Raw genomic sequence first — 20,057 nt, 5'->3', positions numbered from 1 at the left:
TCCCAACATTATAAATTAAATTTGGTACTGCCCAAATAAAGAACCAGCGTTTCATTCCAGACTTGAGAAAGGGTGTAATTTGTTAAATCAGATAAACCATCCCTCTTCCAAATTCTGCCCAGACACTGAAAATTAACTTATACATTAACCCACCACTGTCATTACATGAGAGGAATGACTTTCCTTTTCTTGCAAATATTTTTCAGGATTTTGCCGTCGTTCCTGCACTGCCTCAGAAGTTTTTCATGGAAAAGGAGGCAATGAGAGGGGAAAAGCTCCCTGGGGGTAGCCGTGGGGTGATGACCGGAGCCTGGGGGGGCTCGAGGGGCGGCTCAGAGCCCCGCGCACCCCGTGGGGAGCCGGCAGAGCCGTCCGTAGCCCGGAGCAGCCACAGACCCAGACAAGGCATGGAGTCGATCTCCGACAGCAACGGTAAGTGTCTGCAAGAGCAGCACAGGACCACTGTCTTTCTCTTCTTTCTCTGACTGGTTTTGACTGGAACTCCATGCACGTGAATCCCTTTTCCTCAGCAAGAAGCTGAAAAAAAAAACCCCAAACTTGTTGGGAAGTTTCCCTGAGTCAAAAGCGGAGAGCAAAGCAACCAGGGATGTAACGCAGCACTGAGAACAGTGCTCAGGGTCCCCACCTTCCCGGGCCACCACGTGTCCGCTGACGCGTTTGGGCCTTAAAATAGATATTTGCCACGTGTTTCCCACCACACACGTTAGCAAATCCTGTCACTCGTGGCCGCGGTCCCGCTCCCGACCCCACCAGCCATTTACAGACAGCGCATCGGCACTACTCGATCCGCTTGCTCTGACCGCACTCTTTGCTCGGTTTGTTGGCGAGAAAGGCACTCGCATTAATTCCCACGTAGCAAGAAACGTGCAATTAAGTGCTGCGCTGTCCCCCAGCCTCGGACAAGAGGGAGAGGGCGCACAACGGCTGGTGGGCTCCCAGAGCTGACATCCCTGCCTGCTGAAAGCACGGGCAGACAGACCTCAAGAAATGGATAAATTCTGCAAGTACAGCAAAAACCTCGGAGGTTTACAGCTCGCGAGAGAACATCTCCGCTACGTCTCGTTGTGGTCTGACGGACCTGAGCAGATCAGCCAGGTCAGCTGGATTTCCAAGGAAGGGAGAGTGCAGGAGTTGTCCAAGAGTACGGGAACTCAATCTGCCGCTCTGCTTGGAGCTTCCCCCCCAGCCAGGGCAAAACATCTCCTGTCCAAGTGAGGTTTGGGGTCTCAGGACGAAGCCCAGGTATTTGCAGGTGTTTCGTCAAACAGCAGAACGTGCCACCAACCCAGGGCTACGGCGATACGCTGGGAAGGCTGTTTGCTTTTCGCTCGGTTGCTACAGATGGACTGTCTTGCCCGGGGTGCCAGCAACAGCAGACGTAGCAGAGCATATTGGCTTAAGACTGCTAGCAAATTGAATTGCTATTCCACAATGGAGCCAAAACCTGGTTTTGTCCCAAACCAGGGTGAAAAATGAATAATTCATGGATTTCTTTAAAAGGAAATACGGTGAAGGTATTTGATTTACTCACATTATATTTCAGCAAAGTCCGAACGTTTTCTTCTGACTTTTACATCTGGAGTTTTGCATTATAGTATCAGCCAGAACATATGTAGCTTTAAAGCATGACACATGAAAAAAAGTCAAAATATTTATAGCAGAGCCAAATACTTTGCCACATTGAAATAAGACTGAAATAAAACACTGCGATAACTTCCTGAGCATATTCAGTAAAATACAATATGTTTCAGTGAAATACTTGGATAGCCTCAAATCAACAGTTTCTGATGTTTGAAAGGAAAAAAAAAAACCCGACCATTTTTATAATGCACTTTGTGAAGAGCATCGTGGCTCGGGACTTCAGCAGAAAGGCGGTGGGAGCCTGGTGCGACCATGAGGCTTTGCCTCCTTGGCTCGGGGAAACTAACTGCTTTTAAAATAGAATAACTTCCTTAGAGAGGTGTAGTTACGCATTGAAGTCCTGCCTGTTGCTAAAGAGGACTTTCATAAGGCAGTGCCCATTGCTAGAAAATGTCTAAGTTCGTTTCTTTTCTTTCTTTGCAAGCTGAGACTCTGCAGATCCCAGCCTCAGGAAAGCCTCCCAGACAATCCTGCTGCTTACAAGCTTATGTGTATGGAGGCCTGTTCCCAAAGCAACCCCCAAGGAGTGGAATTACATTTATTAAAAAGATTTTGCTACTCCAGTGTACTTGAGCTGGCAAAGCCAGGAGAAGTCTACAAAGCCCCATCTCTGTGCAGTCCCAGCCCAAAATGCAGCTCAGCCATCCCCAGCCATGACCCCCAGGTGCCTGGGCTGGAGGTTGCTTATATATTCCAGCAATGACTTTGTCTGCTCCTGCAAATACCTCAGCTTCAGCCTGCTTGAAACCAGCTGGAAATAAAAGCAGAGGAAATGCTCCATGCCCAGGCGTGACTCCAGTGATGGTGCTGGGTTGGATCTCAACCCCTTCCTATTTTACTGCAGTCTCTCTGGCGTGCTACTGTGCAACTGCCATAATAAAAAAATCACCGTGAGGTGCTTTTGCACGCAGCAGATTTGCTTCCTTGCATTTCCCAGGTTTGTTTCTTTTATGGACTGGGCTAAGGGGAAGTTTTTACGCACACACAAAATATGTAAGTGCTCCCCCGAGCTGCTTCCCATGCTGGTGCTTGTCCAGGGAGTGATTTCTGCTTACAGGCTCTGCACCTCCTTTCAAACCACCAGCTGGTTTTACTATGTTTGACTTCATTTTGTAGCCACATGCTCCAGCATCCTCCTGCGGAGTGGTCATGAAATCATAGCTGGAGAAATTGTAAGGCAAAAGCCATCGGTGAGCTGCCAAGCTTCTCCAGAGGTTGTTTGCAAATTACTTACTTAATAAAGAAAACACATTGACGGCCAGCTCAGATTTATTATTTTTTTTTTTTGGCCTGTGGCTAACTGCCTTGTTCACAGCCAGGCGAGCGGCACCCGACTCCTCCGCGGTGCATCTGTCGTGCGCAGATTGCTAAAGCCACGGAGTCACCAGCCACGGAAGGCAGGGCTCGAACCCTCCCACGCGTGGCTGCAGGTCACTCACGCTTGGGAAACGACGTCTCAGCCACAGAGGCTCAGTCATTTATTGTGATGGTTTAATATTTACAGGCTGCAGCCTCTTCTTCTAGACACCGGGAAAAGCAAGGCGGTGGGCATGCAAAGCTTCCCCCCAAAAACCCACACTGTGACTGCAAAAGCTGAAGGCAAAGGTCTTCAGACCAAAACACACTGATCTTGCAGTCAGTTTGACTTGAAGTAAAACAATATTTTCTTCTAAACCGTCCACCGATTCCTTTCCTACACTAGCATTATTTTGTTACATGAAAAACTCAAATAGATTTAATGTATTGGCCCCAAGAGAGGTCGATGTCTTTTTGTGCAGGAAACGAAATATTCCCACTTTACTAATAAAATCCTGAACCATGATAAATTTATTAGAATGCCACCATTTTAAATTCAAACTAAAGCCTCAACGCGTGCAATTAATCAGGGGTTGGTTTACCCTACAGTCATATTTCTCTGTGCTTAAACATGGTGTAATAGAAAGGGTTTCCATTAATCCCCACTGACAACACCAAACAGGGTTTTTCAAGGACTCCAGCGTAAAACCAAAAGCAGTGGTTTGGGGCATGCCCCCCCATTTTTTTCCAGGATCCTTCTTCGGGACAAGGACCCACCTTTGCTTTCAGCAGGACGCAGCAGCCCTACCTTCAGCCCAAGAAACCAAACCACAGGCAGCTCATGCCCCTCTTCTTTGGAGGAAAGTCCCACTGTGGTGTCAACTTGAGCTCTTTTATTAAGGTATTTGAGGGGGGGTTGCCTTCCTACAGAGGAGAATCTAACATTTACGGAGTGCCAGGAAGGCAAAAGCCCCCAAAGCTTGCATTATTTGGGGTCCTTGGAACAGTTTTCTGCGCTTTCAATTTAGCTTTGACTTTTATTTCCCATAACCTTCTAAAACGCAGTAATTCTTGAAGGAAAAAATGAAATTGTCTGCCTTTCCCTGGAAACATCTGGAAATATCAAAAGTTTGACCTGATTAGAATGCCCCTTTCCCACCACCCGCTCCCACGCTTGGCTCCGCCACCATCCTCGTTAGCAACAAAACCAAACTTTGGAAGAAAAGGGCAAGTTGCTTGTGTGGCCGCTTTCTGCCTCGGTGCTGAGCTGAGCACAGCCCTGGGGCACAGGACAAGAGTCCTCGCTCAGCACCAAGGTCCCATCCCACCTGGATGGGAATGTGCTCGGGTGGGAGAGGGCGAGCGCATGGGACGGGCAGCCCACGGCCGGCCGGTCTCGCTCAGCCCCTTGCCTCTGTCGCTCTCGACATCGCAGATATACAGAACTGTCAGGTCTTGACTTGCTTCAAAAGCAGGATTAATACCGTTATCTAACTACAGAGATAGCTGCTTATTTGTCTTTACATCTCAGTCTTCAAACACAAAAATCCTCCCACTTGCTTGATGTGATGATTTGGTACCTGCCACCGCTTGGAGTTTAGAAATAAAAGGAGTTTTGATATTGAAAAAGGTTGTGCCAAGAACATAAAAAGGGCTTCAGCGTCCATAAAGTGGTATTAATTTTTAGAAATAAACATGAAAGCTCTGGCCCCATAAACCACACTGCTTGCTTTGGACAAGACCTTGAAAGAGCAAACAGCAAGAGAAGAAAAGCAATTCCTTCCGCAGAGTCATATTTTGTTATGCAGCCTTAAAAGTTGAGAATAATGGGGAAAAAAAAGCAGACACCCCACCCGCCCCCATGTTCGCTTTACTCAGAATCCTCCAAATTAGACGAGAAAGAAAAGCTTTGCGTGAAAGAACAGATACGGGCACACCAGGGAGCTGGCCATGATGTTGAACATGAGGAATGATTCTGCTGGGAAGCAGAGACACCGACGAGGATGAGACGGCAGCCACGGGGGCTGCAGCGGTGGGCACCGGGTCCTCAGAACTCGCACAGGTCAAAAGTGCCCTAACCGTGTTTTATTCAGAATATGGACTTGCCCCTGTCTCCTCTGATCAGATGAGAAGCCACCCATTCTCAGCACCTATACGAGAAAGTGGAAGACAGGAGGGGTTTGGGGCATAACGTATGTAAAACGTGCCCTTCCCACCTAGTCCGCATTGCAAATTATTTGCAGCACAGCCTCAGGAGACCTAGAAAGCGTTTTGGGTCAGTTGGCTGCACCCAGTGCCAGGGTGGCTTAGCAATGCAAATGCCCACGACTCCAGCAGCAAAGCACGAGGGCACCCCGGTAAAGGAGAAACAACGATTGCAACAAGAGAAACGGGGCGTAAGAGGAAAGAAGGCTGCAAAGCGCAATGAGAGACCGAACTGGCTGCCTTAGTTACCCATCAGGGTCTGGAGAACATTCACTGCGTGCAGCCCTCGGGCTATGGGGTCGGAGGAGATGCTGGCAGCACCATCTCCCTTGACTGCTGCCTCCTGCAGATGCTCACAGGTAGGTGCCGGGTAGGACAGCTATGAAAAATCCATGCGTTGAGTGCTTAGAGCTCAACACTAACATGTCTTGAGGTTGCTCACATCACCCAGCACTGTTTTGGCTAACTTTACTACTAACTCACGACACCTGTGGGAGGCAGGGCAGGCAGGCTCAGCAATCGCTGGGAAACAACAGCAGGATCAAAGTGCAATGGGAAAAGGCGCAGGAGCAGAAATAAATCCAAATCCCAGCTGCTCCCTTACAGGGAGACTGAAAATAATTTGTGAAATGTAATAGCTGGAGGAGCGTCTTGGAAACCGCCCATGCCCAACACGGGGACATCGAAAGCACCAGACATTAAAGCTCCCGGGTGCGCAGCACAGCCCGAGGCGGCGTTAGCCCTCTGCTTGCTGGTGGCATTGAGAAGCCAAGCCCAGCGTGACTTTTCTCTCCTGATACGGAGCTGGCTCCCCAGCGTGTGAAACTACCCTTCTGGACAACCATTTACACGGTGGCATCACGTTTTCCTTCGCAAGAAGACTTCTTCTTCCCTTCCAAAGCTTTCCCCAGATCGACGCAGCTCCTGCAGCATCCAGAGTGGACCCCAATACTCACCTTAAATTGACCCCCAAATTGCAAATCGCATTTACACGGGGCTCAGGAGGGGAGCAACGCAGCGGGGATGGAGCCAGCAGATACTGCAGGGCTGGATGGGATGTGCTGGGGTGGGAGCTGCGGGGTTGCCCCGGGATGCAGTGACCAATACCCAGTGCTTGTCGTACAACGTACTAGACAAAGAGAGAGAATTTGTATCAAAACTTTATTTATTAAACAAAAAAATGCACCATTGGAATAACATTTCTATAAAAAATGAATATGAGACTGTTCTACAGTGCATTACAAAACCCCCTTTTTCTTCATGTAGTAGTATACAAGATTGTGTGTAGAAACAGTCATTTATTTTTAAACTGTAAGCAAGTTTCCTTTCTCATAGAACAAGATTTACACTTAAATATTGCAGTCACTATTCTAATTTGGTTAACAATGCTAGAGTCTGACAATTTAAAGAAACTGTTTATAGGCTCAAAATGCCATCTTTAGGCCTTTTGTAACAACAAGATTTTTTTTTTTTAAACTAAGGCTAGTTAAAGCTGTAGTATAACCCATTTCTATCAGATAAACATATCACTAGTATGCTAAGAATTTTTTAATTACCTTACAAAGCCCTTTAAATGGCATTCACCAGTGCCAGGACATCGAATTAGCAGGCTGGAGCCAGTGTTTCACAGCAGCCGTGGGGTGTGTGTGACAGTGGCGGTGACCGGTGACTCGGCGGCACGGTCCCACTGCCCGACCCCCCCGAATCCTCACGCTTGGGGTGCATAACGCAGGACCAGAGCCCAGCACACGGGGACATGGGCACACTGCAGCTTTAACAGCCTGCTCTAGGTTTCCAGCCAGGTATCCCTTGTATCATAAATTATCCAAAAGAAAACACTCTAAATAATAAATTAAATATTACTTATAAAAAGTACACCCTCCCCCCCCAACCACCCCAACCCAAACATGGTGGCAATTCGCAAACGCAGGAATTGCCAGGTCTATTTTACAAGAATAAAAACAGCATTGTTCCTTCTCCTACCGACGTTGCTTCCTCGCACTTGGAAATACACGTACAGCATACAGCGAAGCACGCTGGCTCGTGCCGCCTCGTGACGGGGGGGCTGTATCATGTTCTCCAGCCAACCCAGACCAGAATGAGGATGCGTTCAATGCCTTTTGCTGAGAACGTGAAAAAAAAGGTCATGGAGCCTCCGAGAACCCAGTTCGACACCAGACAGGACACTGAGCAGCTAATGGGGATGCGGGGAAACAAAGCCAGCAGGAAAAAACAATCTCTGATCACCTGTGAAGCCACGATTTTTTTAAAAAAAACCCTTCTTCCATCCAGCTTCCAGGTATCCATCTCAGAAATGAGGCCGAGGGGGTTGCGGATTCGCCGCCTTCTGCTTCCCACCGGCGGTGCCCGCAGAGCGCTTCCCACACCTACACCTGCTTAGGGATTTAACGAGCGACTCCGGCGATGCTGCCAGCTCTCGCCCTCCAAACGTTTGCCCCTGGTTTTACCATTGGTATGGCTAAAGGTGGTTCGTGTCTGTTCGGGGCAGCGTGCGAGAGCATCTGCGTATGGATTTGCAGGATTCAGCGTTAGGTGCCAGCTAGGCGGGCGTCCCGGGAAAGGACCCTCGGTGAGCTACAGCAGGAATTACACCATCAGCTCTGACTGCAGAATAAAATGCCTGACGCTTCCCAAGGGCTGGAAGGACCCAGAGGTGGCCTCACTGTTAACTCATTCCCATCCTTCCACGCGTGAACAAGCGCTGCCATGGTTTTGCCTGGTGTTTTCTGGGTTGCGCTGTGTGTTGTGGCAGAAGGTGTCGGAGCGAGCGAGCATGCACCGCAAACATGCCCAGAAGCTCTGGAGAAACATTTTAAAAAATCATCTAGGCTTTAAAAATGTCAAGGAGGGAATCAGGCCAGACATGCGGCAGTTCTACCTAAGCCAGTTTTTAAGGAGCTGGCTCTGGGCAGGGGTTGGTGAAAAGATGCTCCTGTAAAAAACTAAAGGCAAGGCTACCAGAAGAAGAGGCTCAAGGAGAGCCAACGCAAAGAACAGCCACTTTGCGGCAGAATCTTACTGCAGCATCCCACACGTGATGTCCCAAGCTGCACGGGAGCCTCGTGGCTGTGATTTCCTTCGCTACCAGTGCAAAGCTGCCAGAGCATACTGGGACGCGCATTGCCACTGGCGGTGGGCTGGGTGCCGCGGGGCGAGCACGGACCAACCCTTGAAGCGTTTGCAAACCTGTTGGGAAACTCTGGAGTGGGCAATCCTGCTCGGAGCTACGTGACTATCTCTGTGCTTCTCCAATTTCTGGCTGCCTTTTAGTGGGGAATTACCAGTTCCCTAACGTGAGGGTGCACAAGCAGCCAGACCAGTATAGGGGATATGATGGTCCTCGCTCCCTGAGAAGTGACACCACAAACCCTACGGCAACATTTTGGCAGTATTGCTGTCCGGCCCCAAATTGTGACATAATCAGGTCATATGCAAGAACAAGCAGATTATCCTCCCCCTTCCAAAAATTTAACAGCTTCTCAAAGTGACTGAACCTCTTCCCCAGAAGTGAGCATCTAAGCAGTCCATGGACAAAGACACTGAGCTAGGGAGTGCTCAGCCTTTTGAACCATTGATATTGCTCCATCTTTAGGTCTTGGAGCAAAAAAAAAAAAAAAAAAAAGAGGGGGGGGAGAAAAAATAAGAAATATATTCTTTTTTGGCTGCTGTTTTTTTTTCTACCTGTTTATGGCAGCCCTGTTGTATTGATTAGCTCGTGATCTTCCACAGTAACATCGAGCTTCACAAGCTCGTCATGCGTTGGCAGATTTCTCATTACACTTTTCTGGGAGTGTCCGTGGCTGAGATAGTCACAGGCTATAAATACTCTGGCAGTTGAGGAATTTGTCAAAATCCAAAGAAATTCTCAGCCAAGCTCACTGCAAATAAATAGAGCATCAGCAAAATATAATGTGGAAGTTTTGTGCTAAAACATTTGAGTTTTGCAAGTTACGTAGTTCACACATAAGGTGAAATTTTAAAAGAAATGCCTGCTTACTAATTCGTTAGGTATTGTACTAAAATTGTCCTCAAATGAGGGTTGGGAATGTCTCCAAGGCTCCTTAGGACAACGACGCCCAAATTTAGTGTCATGCGGCTCAGGGGAGGTGAAGGGTACAGCTGAAGGAAAATTTAAAAAAAAAAAACCCGACACAACCCCCAAAACTCAGTGTTTATATGGAATAATTGAGTTTTACTGACGTATGCAGAACTTACTTAAATTGAAGCAGAAGTTTGTTACTAATTTATTTAGAAAGGGGGTGGGAAGCGGCTGAGCCTTGCTCGGGCTGAGCCGATAGAGTTGTTCCTTCCCGCGGACAGAGCACACGAGGACTTGTTTTGGCGCGGACCTTGGCCTTGCTCTTCAAGTGTTATTGATTTAAATGGGCTGAGCCTGGAAATAGATACGCTTCAAATGGCAGAAGAAAGGCAGCGCTCATGGGAGGGCCAGATCAATTTGCAGACTTTCAGGGGCTTAGCGTTTTAAGTCGAAGAGAGACGCCTGAACAAAACCAAGAGGCTGATCAATACCAAAGCGCCTGGACGCTACGACGCTTGTGTCCGAACCAGACAAAATCCAACTTGCAAACCTCTTTGTGGCTCCTCTTATTTTAGGCAATTTGGGATTGTTATATACTTGGTCCTGGGTTAGTATTCCGTGACTAAAAAGGTGCAGTGCTGCTCTGTAAAGTCCTGGGGGCAGTTTCGGTTCCCAGCTATCCTGCTGCAAATCCAGGGTAAGAGATATTTCATAAATGATAAGTGAGAGACAGATTTGACCTTATGTTTCTATTTCAACAATGTCAATCTCTGCAAATATGGACGGGGAGCTATTCAAAAGCTGCATTAAGCCTTCTTTTTTTCCAGTTAAAATGGAGACAGTGATTTTACAGGGTCTAACAGCTGAGCCGGGTTTTCATCAGGAAAGATTTGTGCGTTTTATATTTAGTAGAGGTTTTTGGTTACAAGTCTTTCAGAACTGGAAAGCTCAGCCTCCCATGCAAACAAGATTTCCTCACTCTTGAGAAATATTTCATTAAAAATCTTAGTAAATTGAATAACAAGGCATTTTTAAAGGAGCATTTTCACAAACACACTAGAGTTCCTAATGAAGCATTTTAATTCCTCCTTGACATCTGATTTCCTTTCCAGCACGGGGCCGTAGAAAATAATCTGAATTATTACTTCTGTTGCAGTGCCATTTTACTCAAAATATTTTATTCGGAGATTCACATATAATTACCCACCTAATAAAAGGAGCTATTAGGTTGTAAAGATCCTATCCTTTCCATGCTCTTTTAAAATTATGACCCACTCAAGCTTGAAATCAAAGGCAGAGCTGAATGGAATAATTCATCTGAAACTCTCTTATTGGGTTTTGCAGCCTCCTAACTGATAAATATGCAAATTAGTTCCCTTTTGGTGATTCAGCTGCATAAACAGGGATTAACGCTGAATGCAGCTGAAAATTTAGCAATAAAATGTATGCACACAAAATTTAGTCAATTCAACCAGTTATCGTTGTCAATAAACACTGTAATGCGCAGCTAAAGCACTAGGACAAGGAGAGGGAATCCCTAAAGATGGTTCACGGTGTCCTGCTGCTCAACCAGGAAACATTACGCTTGCAGAAAAGCCCTCCTAATTAATTTATCAGTTATTTACCGTTCTCTGTGGTTCTCCCCCCAGGCTCGCGTCCTGCCCGTGGGAAGCACCCAGCGCCTGCCACCCCTTTGCCCTCCTCATCCTCCGCCCATCGTCATCCCAGGCGGACGGGTCCTCGGATCGGAGCCGTCCCGGGGGATGCGGGGTGGATGGGAAAGGCTCGGGGAAACTTCAGCTCCGTTCTTCTCTCTGCTCCGACTCGCGGTGGCCCCAGCAGCACTTCCCAAGGTCATCGCAGGGCAGTCTGGCACAAAGGCCACCCATACGCAGACATGTTTTATTACAAGCTTCAGCACGTAATGACTGCGTGTCAGAGAAGATTGCATATTATGTCCTCTTTTTGCAAGTGTACACTGGCTGGCTGGCAGCAGGCCACCAATGCAGACTTCTCTTTTTTTTTTTTTTCCTTTACATTCCTGGTTCTCTGTTTGCCATACATAAAACATTAACTACGAGAGGATTTACAAACGCTTGCTAAAATGGCTGAATTTCACAGCAACTCGCTAATCCCCACCACTTGTGTGAGATGAGTGACAGAGACGACAAAAGAAATTAGTAATTTGTCTTTTTGTTTTGTGCTGTTGAGAAAACTTCCAAATTTTTGGCGTGGTGGTGTGATTATTTGCTATGGGTGTTTTTGTAGTCAGTAATTACGTACTTAAAAAAAAACCCAAACGAGTGACCTACAACACTGTCTCATTAACGGCATGGTCTATGTTTAAAAACATACTTGCATGAGGTAAGACTAGATCTATACAAAGAGCTACAAACCTCTACGGAGTAAAACATGAGTTAGTCATGACAACTTGAGCTCTACGAAGACTAGTAGATCAAAATGAGCAATCTGGTGGCATCAGCTACGACTCCGCAGCGATGACGTCATTCGCTTTGCCACGCTTCCATCACTTTAGATGCCAGATCCACAGTTCTGTAACATTTCCATTATTATTCTTTCCTTTTTCTTCTTCTTATCATTCCTTTTAGGACTTTGCAGGAATCTTCCTTGCGCTGAAGGAGTGGGACCGGGAACAAGATGATTTTATGGGGTGGTGTACGTGGGTGGTATGCGTGAAATCCTGGTATGCTGCAATGCTCCGGGATAATTATCGCTTCATCAAGAGCTGTTAGAAGGCTGAGCCTGTGATAGCATTGAGTTGCTTCATTAGCCCCTCCAAACTGGCCATCTGTTCACTCAGATCATCCTGCTCATAAACCTGCGAGTGAACAAACACACACAGATAAGCGGGCAGCGGGATGGGAACCGACCCCGCGCCCCCCCGGCACAGAACCCGGGATCTTCACCGGGACATCTTCCCCACGTGGTCCTCAGGGACCTGGAGCATTCAAAAGTGGGCTGACGCTTACAGGCTGGATAGCAAAGCCTCTCTGGGCTTAACATGGAAGCTGAAAACCAGGGGTGACCATGCTAGAGCAACGTTAAATGTTAACGACCCTTCCCTGAGCCCCCATTTCCCCAGCTCCCTCCCACACGTCCAGGCTTGGGGCGACTATGAAAACATCGCTCAGCAGCCATCAGAGACGTCAAACGGTCATCTAAACACGTCCTCTCCTAGGGCAGGCTGTGACGGTTCGTCCAGCAATTAGCTGAACTTCTCAGCCGTCGCCGGTGGTTGGGAATTTCTGCCATGGCCTTTAGCGGGAGCAGAGGAGTGGGAAGAGTTTCCAGAAGCGCCTAAGTGGGCTGGATGAAAGTCCCCCTTTGGGGCATGGTCAGCTGAGAATCTGCAGCAAAACCTAAAATTACCCACACTGCATCTATTCTTGGGAACCACTGAACTCAAAAATTGCCAAGGCAAGAGCAAGAGGAGCGATCCTCTGCTTTCAGACACTGAGAGGGAGCTCAAACATTAGTTCTTTATGCGGGTTTTACCGGGTAAAAGATCTGACAGTGCTGTATAAATCCTGCAGTCCCCAAGGTGGGATGGAGCAGGCAGCTTAAAAGAGCACCTGCAGAGTCAAGCTTAAAAAAAATAATCCCCAAATTCTAGCCTTTCTCCCCAAATTCTGACTGCCCGATGAGCTTGTTGCCTGTACTGTTATTGCCTGGAACTGCCCTCACGCTTGTGGAGCTTGAGCAGTGTCTCTCCTGAGATCGAAATCATGCTGCTGTGATGAAAAAAGGTATTGAGAGCTGAAATCGCATTTTGTATTACCAAATGTCCTGTGTTAAATTACTCCTTATGCCAGCAATTGTATTATGGAGGGCATTTTCCTTCCCATCCCCATTCCAGTAGGAGATTCCACATCCCTTACATCATCCTGCATCCCCTTTTCCCAGCAAAACGTGAGAATCCTTCTGTGACTATATGTGGAAGGATATTTTTATGCCATTGATAGTGACAAGCAGGAATCAAACACTGCTGTCCTGCATTAATCAGGCAGCAGACCCAAACCCTCCACACGTTATGTCTAAAGCAAATCTTTTGTCTTTCCCTTCACTCAGGTTGAAAATGTAAAAGGATTCACTAATGAAATGTTGGACAAATCACCACTATAGTGCCTAGCAAAAAATTCTCCTGTGCAAGTAGATGAAAAGAGGTGATAAACAACATGTATTTAATGTATTTCTTTTTTTCCTTATTCTTTTTCTTTTGCACTGTTTCATCTTCTGGCTCACGTGAGACCTTTCTCTAAAAGAGTCTTAATAGGAGTGAAAAGATTATTCTAATTTCACCACCTTTTCAGTTTCACTTATCTACTCCTTCAATGTTATTTTTCTCACCATTATCTGGTATTACTATATACTCATTTTTCCAGCCAAAATTATTTTCTTCCCTTATCGCACTTCTCACCCCCTCTTTCTCTTCTCCCGATAACTCAGGGCACTCAGGAGAGGCTGTGCGAGTTGTCCCGTGGATAATATTAACGCAGAATTTAAGCACTCGCTTCTCCCCTGTATCACACACGCCAAGCTCCATTAAAGCCAACAGAAAAGTTTTACCGGCTGCCAGAACTTTCTGCTAGCTTTCTAACAGCTATCAGCTGCAGCGTAATACCTTAGGTAAGGAGGCACAGATCGTTATCTAAAAATTAATGTGCAGATTGGGGCTTAGAGAATATAACTGGATGGCGATGAGCCTTGCAAGAAGGCTGGCTCCGAAAGATGGTTCTTACGTTTGCGGAGTCCTCCGTCTGCTTGTGGCCCTCTTCTGCGACCTCCGGGGCTGTGGGCACCGAGACGGGCAGCAGAGGTGACCTGGCTTTCCCTGCCAAGCCAAGGGATGCTGTTTTAACCTGAGCCTTGGGGAGGTTAGGCCCTGGAAAAAGAAACAAAAGTCACACCGAGAACCTGTAGGTATGAAAAAGGGGATTGCGGTGAAATTTGGGGATTAGAGGCAAAACGCGGCTGGTTTTACCATGCTGCTTGCGTTTTCGGTTGTAAACGTATAGGCTCCTTCCCAGACGGGCTTACGCTATTTCTTCCAGGAGGAGCACCAGAGCCAGCACAAATACTTTCTAAAAACTCTTCAATTCTATTTCAAACATCGCAGGTCTAAAGCCCGCTGCTGCGCCCAGCAGAACCGACGTCCGAGGCTCCCGCAGAAGAGCCCAAAGCTACCTCTGCCATCGGGCGAGGTTGCAGCAGGTTTGCCGTTTTCTGTTGACATCGCTTTTTGATGAAGCATGCTCCTTTACAAAACCAAAAGTTTTCACACGGAAACTTCAGTTTTCCTGGGAAAAATACCTACAAACCAGAAGATAATGAAAACCTGGGCTCTGTGGCCCCTGCCTGTCAGAGAACTGTCAGTTTGATGTGTTTGAAGGAGAAAGTGAGACCGAAGAGCAGAGAGCAGTGGTCAGGCTGGGGGAATGGCAGTTCATTTCCACAGTTCTCCTCTATTTTTGTTTCAAGTCCCTCGAGCTGACAGCAGCCCTCCAGGTGGGTCACTGAATGAGCTAAAATAAAAATTGTATTTCAACTTTCTCCAAAGAAAAAAAAAAAGTTCTGACTTTCTATCCCAGTTTGGAAGGAGGAAAAAAAAAAAAAATCAAAATACATTTATTTTTTTGACAGAAAGGGATTCCCTTTTTGAAGCAGCTCTACTGAAACTCCTCCTGGCACCACTCCGAGCCACAGTACTGCTGCTTGGCAAAAGAGGTGTCAGCCGCAGCACGGTTTGAAACGCTGCCCTTTAAAGATGCATCAACTGACATGTCTCGGTTGGACGTTTCTAAAGGAAATTAAAAATTCTTTGTCTCATTTAATGATTTAAAACATCAAAGAATAAAACCTTTGTCCTGGACAATCTGCCTCCACTCAGCACAAGGTGCCTGGCTCTGTGCAAGACTGCTGGAGACACAAGGGCTGTCAGTTGAAATAGAGGCACACAAGACATTGATTTTAAGTACATGGGAATAGTTTTAAAATTAAAGTTGCCATACAAAACCAAACTGAGAACATGTATCATCTCATGCATCATAGATTCAAGGCCAAAAATGGCGATGGCAGTTTCAAGCTTGCTTGCTGCCAGAGTAATCCTGCTCCCCCTGAAGCTACGGCTTAAACATCCCTACGACCTGCGTAAGGTCAAACTCATTCCAGTGAGCACTTTGGCACTTCTTTCAGCCACCTAGGTCCCCAAAATTTATTCTTCCCACTTTTTCTCTATTGATATTAAGCCACTTTGATGCCTGCTTGTGCCTTAAGGCAAGTTTCATGTTCGCATCTTTAAATATGCAATCTCCAGGCTGATACTTGCTTGGCAGGAGGCATCACGTACCAGGGACTGTCAAATCCCCCCAGCCAGCCCCACCAGGTAACAGCAGATCCCCTCTGGCACAGGGGATCACTCTGGAGTCTCACAGGGCAGGTTTCCATCTCCCTTGAGACTTGGGCACAGTTTTTATTCTGCTCATTTAACTCCCACCGAAATCAAGAAGACAAATCATAAACAAGTAGCTTTTTTCTCTGTATTTCCTCCACTATGACCTTCAGCAAGTTCTCTGCCTTTTTTTCTATCAAGAAAATGTGTACTATAATAATGATAGTAACAACAGCCATCGCTTTAGTAGCTGATCGTGCTTATTAGGAGTATTAAGAGGCATCAGCATCAGTCAGTCAAGTAGGTTATTGGCCATTGCACCAGAATTGGACCCAGAAAAGATAAAAACAGGTCGAGACACTCAAGCCATAAAATGTGCATAGAGGAAGGGGTGTCCCTGGGACGAGCCGCAGGACAGGTTTGTACGCGGACGCCTGCGGCTCTGGAGCCGAGACGCAGGGACCAGGAGCGTGGGAGATGTCTCCATCCACATGGGATGCACAGAGGCTCGCTCCAAAATCCACGTCTCGGATCAGAAAGCCACCCAGTTTCCATGCAAAACCAAACCGTCTTTTCACGGCTCTTAAGTTTAACCACCCATTTGTTTTCTTCATCGCTAGATTCCCACCTGATTACCTCTCTGTTCTTACAGATCGTGAAAGCAATGCTCCTGAGCTGGGAGAATACCTCCGGCGCAGGGAGGCAGGCAGCTGCTGCAGCTGGAGCAGCCGCGGCTCTCGCTCCCCAAACCCCAGCAAATCACTGCAGTCATGACAGCTCTCTGTATCCTTCTAGAGTTCCAGCAAGTAGCCAGGAGACAAGAGTTGCAGATTAATTTTCCTGTGTTTCAGAGAACTGTGTTTACATTTTTAATTAGTTTAAGGCAGAGAAAACACAACGGAGCAGAAGAGAGAACAAAATCCCTCCCGAAATCGAGTTGCCAACAGCGTGTTCATTAAAAGTAAGTTCCAGTAAAGAGCTGCAAGATGGGGGCAGAGAGGGAGAGACTCACAAACACCCCCTCTGTAAGGCTGAGAATTGCAGATAACTCCCGTTTAGCTGAAGCTATGAAAGTGTGAAAGCTCAATACAAGCTAAAAGAGATTGCTACGAAGATACCCTCACTCTTCCAGCTCCAGTTTAATAGCTAAAAGACTTCTTTAATAACTGGGCCTTCAGACTTCCCTGTATCTCAGAGTAAGAGTAGAAGATACAGCAATCCCCAAAGATTCAATCTTCTAAGCGCTGCACATTCAAATCAGTTTTTAAAAAAAGGAAATATTTTTCACTTCCATTTCTTAATAAGAAAGCTTATTTCCAAAGAAGAGTGTGTGTGTGAACAATCACACACTGACACTCAAAACGAGCACCCAGCAGTTACACACAGAGAAACGCAAGAGCCTGAATCTAAAAAATAAAGCAAAAAAGGTACCGTCACAGGCAAATTAACTCTAAGCTGCCTGGCGCACAGACTGTAGCCCCTCAACATTTTTTTTCCCCCCAGTGCTTTGCAAACACCTGCAGTGCTCAGCAAAGAAGCACACTGCAGCTACGGCCCCTGCAGCTGGCAGCTGCGGCGGTATTTCTATTCCGGCAGCGCTCGCGTGCCCTGCTAGAGAGGGATTTATCCCATTCCTGTTACAGGGAATCTGGATTGCGTCCTGGGATATCACTGGGACGTGAAGAATAAATAATAAGATATAGCCACCACAGAAAATTGCATCCGTGCCTAGATAATGGACGCAGATAGGCTTTTTTTTTTATACAAGTGGCTTCCCATTGCAACTTTGGTTTTCATGGGCTGGTGGAGAAGTAAATATTTGATGTGGTGGTGAGGAGCTCATGTGAAATGCAGAGTATGTTGCTATTGTAATCCTCTAAATCCCGTGGTAAAAATCATGTTTCTCATATGTAACTCATTAATTGTAGTAATTGGACTTAAAGACCCACTTTTCTGCACAAAGACAGATGTTCCCTCCTGGATATTGTTAATGAGAAGCCATAATGATGATTAGTAAGTTCAGTTTGTGCATCTTTTTGCCCTTTAGCTAACAAAAGCAACAGGCAAATTGTAACGCTCATAACTAAAATGAAGCTGAGAAAATTTTCCTTATACCTAGCTGCATCTTTCAAGTTCTTCAGCGAATGTTTTACGGCAGTGACCGTTTTCCAAGGTAAAGCCTGTAATACGTAATTAGTACAACAGTTGAGCCCTCTTCCCCCGAAGGACATTAAAAAGACCAAGCAGGCCTCTCAAAGAGAATTCTGGACGCAGAAGGTTGACATGCTAAGTAAACTAACTTATGCAAATGAGTAGCTAATTAAATTAAAATCGCTTTGGTTTCTAATGTTCTCCAACTCAGTGGGACTCTCACAAGTAAAAAAAAGGAAACCTTGGATCTGAGGCCGCAAGAGGCAGGAGGTGACAATACCGATCAGGTGTAACTCTGAGCAGCCCCAGCACGGATTTACTGTTTAAAAGTTGCATTTTCTCAGTCGGGTTACTAAACACTTCACTGGCTCATTAGTTAGATAAAGTATAGCTACCAGGTGCAAATCCCAGCTACCGCCGCCTCTCCGAGGCCCCCACTGAACTCCCTGCAGTATCATCCTTGGTATTTCGGGAGCATTGCACATCAGCGTGATCCTGAGTCAAGCCAAAAAGAAGCAGTTTTCTAACTCTATACGCATTCGCGCGTATCAGGCCATAGGTTATCATGATGAACACCAAGTAAAACCAATATAGCATCCATCCTCTTGATAGCAATACTTTGGGAGAGCTACTTGGCATTATTTTATTTTGAGATATGTCAAATGGGACATGAGATGATGTACTCAGCCAGGTGAGAACAACTCATTTCAGGGAGAGGGCTCGGGGTTTCTGCTGTTTGTGTTGCAGCGTTTCCAAAGGCCAGTTCCCAGCTGCAGGGAGGACAGCAAGCTGGAAACTCAGACAGTGTCAAAAAAAGCTATGTTCGCACTCGATGGATCTGGGGTCTGTATCCAACGTGAAGACCAAAAATTCTTGCGTGGTTCATGTGTTACAGGCATTCCGGGTGACGATGCAAAACAGTGACATGGAAAAAAAAAAAGAGTTAAGGTGGAGAAAATGGAGATAAATGCAAAATTGAAAGGAGCTAGTTTATGGCGAGACAGCAAGAAATCATGCTCAATGGAGAACACTGGAGTAGAAGGCAGCTACCAGTGGAGTTCCTCAAGATCTCGATCTAGGACCGATTCTTACTATTTTGATACATACTATAGGCATGTGATTATGAAATCTGTTACTAGCAAAAGCTTGGAAATACAGCTGGACCTGGAGTAACACAAAGAGAACTGCAGGGACCTTTCTGCCTACCTGCTGCTGCTTATGCAAACTTTCAGACCTTCACAGCGAGGAGGCTAGACCGTGTCTCGCGTCCCTTCAGCTGAATTCCGCATCGCTTCAGCTGTTTGAAAGCGAGGGATGAGCCTCTGCTGCTTCTTTCATCTCCCTTGATCATTTATAGAAAGAAGCACCTTCCAAAGTCTGCAGAAAGGTTGGATGAATTCTCTTTCAGAAGATCCTCTCTCTCTCTCCTTTGGCTGCACAGTGAGCTTATGTGACTGGCACAGAGCAGACACGTATTCATCAGAAGCCTAAAATTAGCTAGGAACGAGTCATATCTCTGAGAAGAAAGAACTGGAAGTTTTGCCACAAATTCTGCTGGGTCTAACAGAAGGAAATGAGGGAAGAGAAAAGCTTGCACACTTCTGTTTTCAAGCCTACAAGCAGGTATGTGCCTCAGAGAAGTCAACTACAATCTTCGGATGTACGAGGGAAGCAATTTTTGGCAGAAGCAAGGCAACAGCAATGCTGTTTTACAAAGTGTTCAAAGATCCTATCTGGAAAACTCCGCGCAAGCCTGAGAACTTGCACGCAGGAAAAAAACAAATTGTACAAAGAGGGGTTTACTAACTGGCAGTGACAAAGAGGAAGAGTCTATATGCTAACCTATATATGGAACAGAAAATGCAATGGAATCAGTTTTGCCTGCAAATCCTGGGCTTCTCAGAAAGACTGCAGTAATCTGGTTTCACTAGGCGGTAATGCAAAATTCAAAGGCAATGAGAGTCTTTCCATTAACCTCAGTGAGATGTGGATCAAGCTCGCAATACCAACGTGTTCTTCTCAGAGATCACCAACAGCTGCGCTTAGGAAGGACATACCTAGGCTAAAACATCAGATAGTGACCACAATTATAGAGAGGACACCTAGCATTTTAAAAAAAAACGTTCATCTTCATAATATTCTGCTCTTGGTAAACACGTACAACCATCATCAAACACAATGTCTGACAGCAGACAGGACACTGGAGAAACTCTGAAAAGAGGATTTTGCAGTAAGATGCATTGTGTTGTATATGGGCTACTGGTTCCAGTTTTT

The 20,057-nt window shown here is 46.3% G+C and overlaps 1 protein-coding gene across 2 annotated transcripts in view; it reads right to left on the bottom strand.

The window, feature by feature from the left end:
• Positions 1-11,398: 11,398 nt before the first annotated feature.
• The window catches only part of DCC (DCC netrin 1 receptor), a 572,411-nt gene continuing 563,752 nt past the window's right edge, over positions 11,399-20,057 (bottom strand). For both annotated transcript variants that reach the window (XM_052778515.1, XM_052778516.1), the window contains exons 28-29: positions 13,984-14,126; positions 11,399-12,062 (exon numbers count right to left, since the gene is read on the bottom strand). In XM_052778515.1, the coding sequence (XP_052634475.1) occupies positions 11,973-12,062; positions 13,984-14,126 (233 nt within the window). In that variant the 3' untranslated portion in view covers positions 11,399-11,972. The remainder of the gene's footprint in view (positions 12,063-13,983; positions 14,127-20,057) is intronic.

The sequence above is a fragment of the Harpia harpyja genome, chromosome Z (assembly GCF_026419915.1).
Source record: "Harpia harpyja isolate bHarHar1 chromosome Z, bHarHar1 primary haplotype, whole genome shotgun sequence".
Taxonomy (NCBI): domain Eukaryota; kingdom Metazoa; phylum Chordata; class Aves; order Accipitriformes; family Accipitridae; genus Harpia; species Harpia harpyja.
This window is presented reverse-complemented; position numbering and strand designations above follow the sequence as displayed.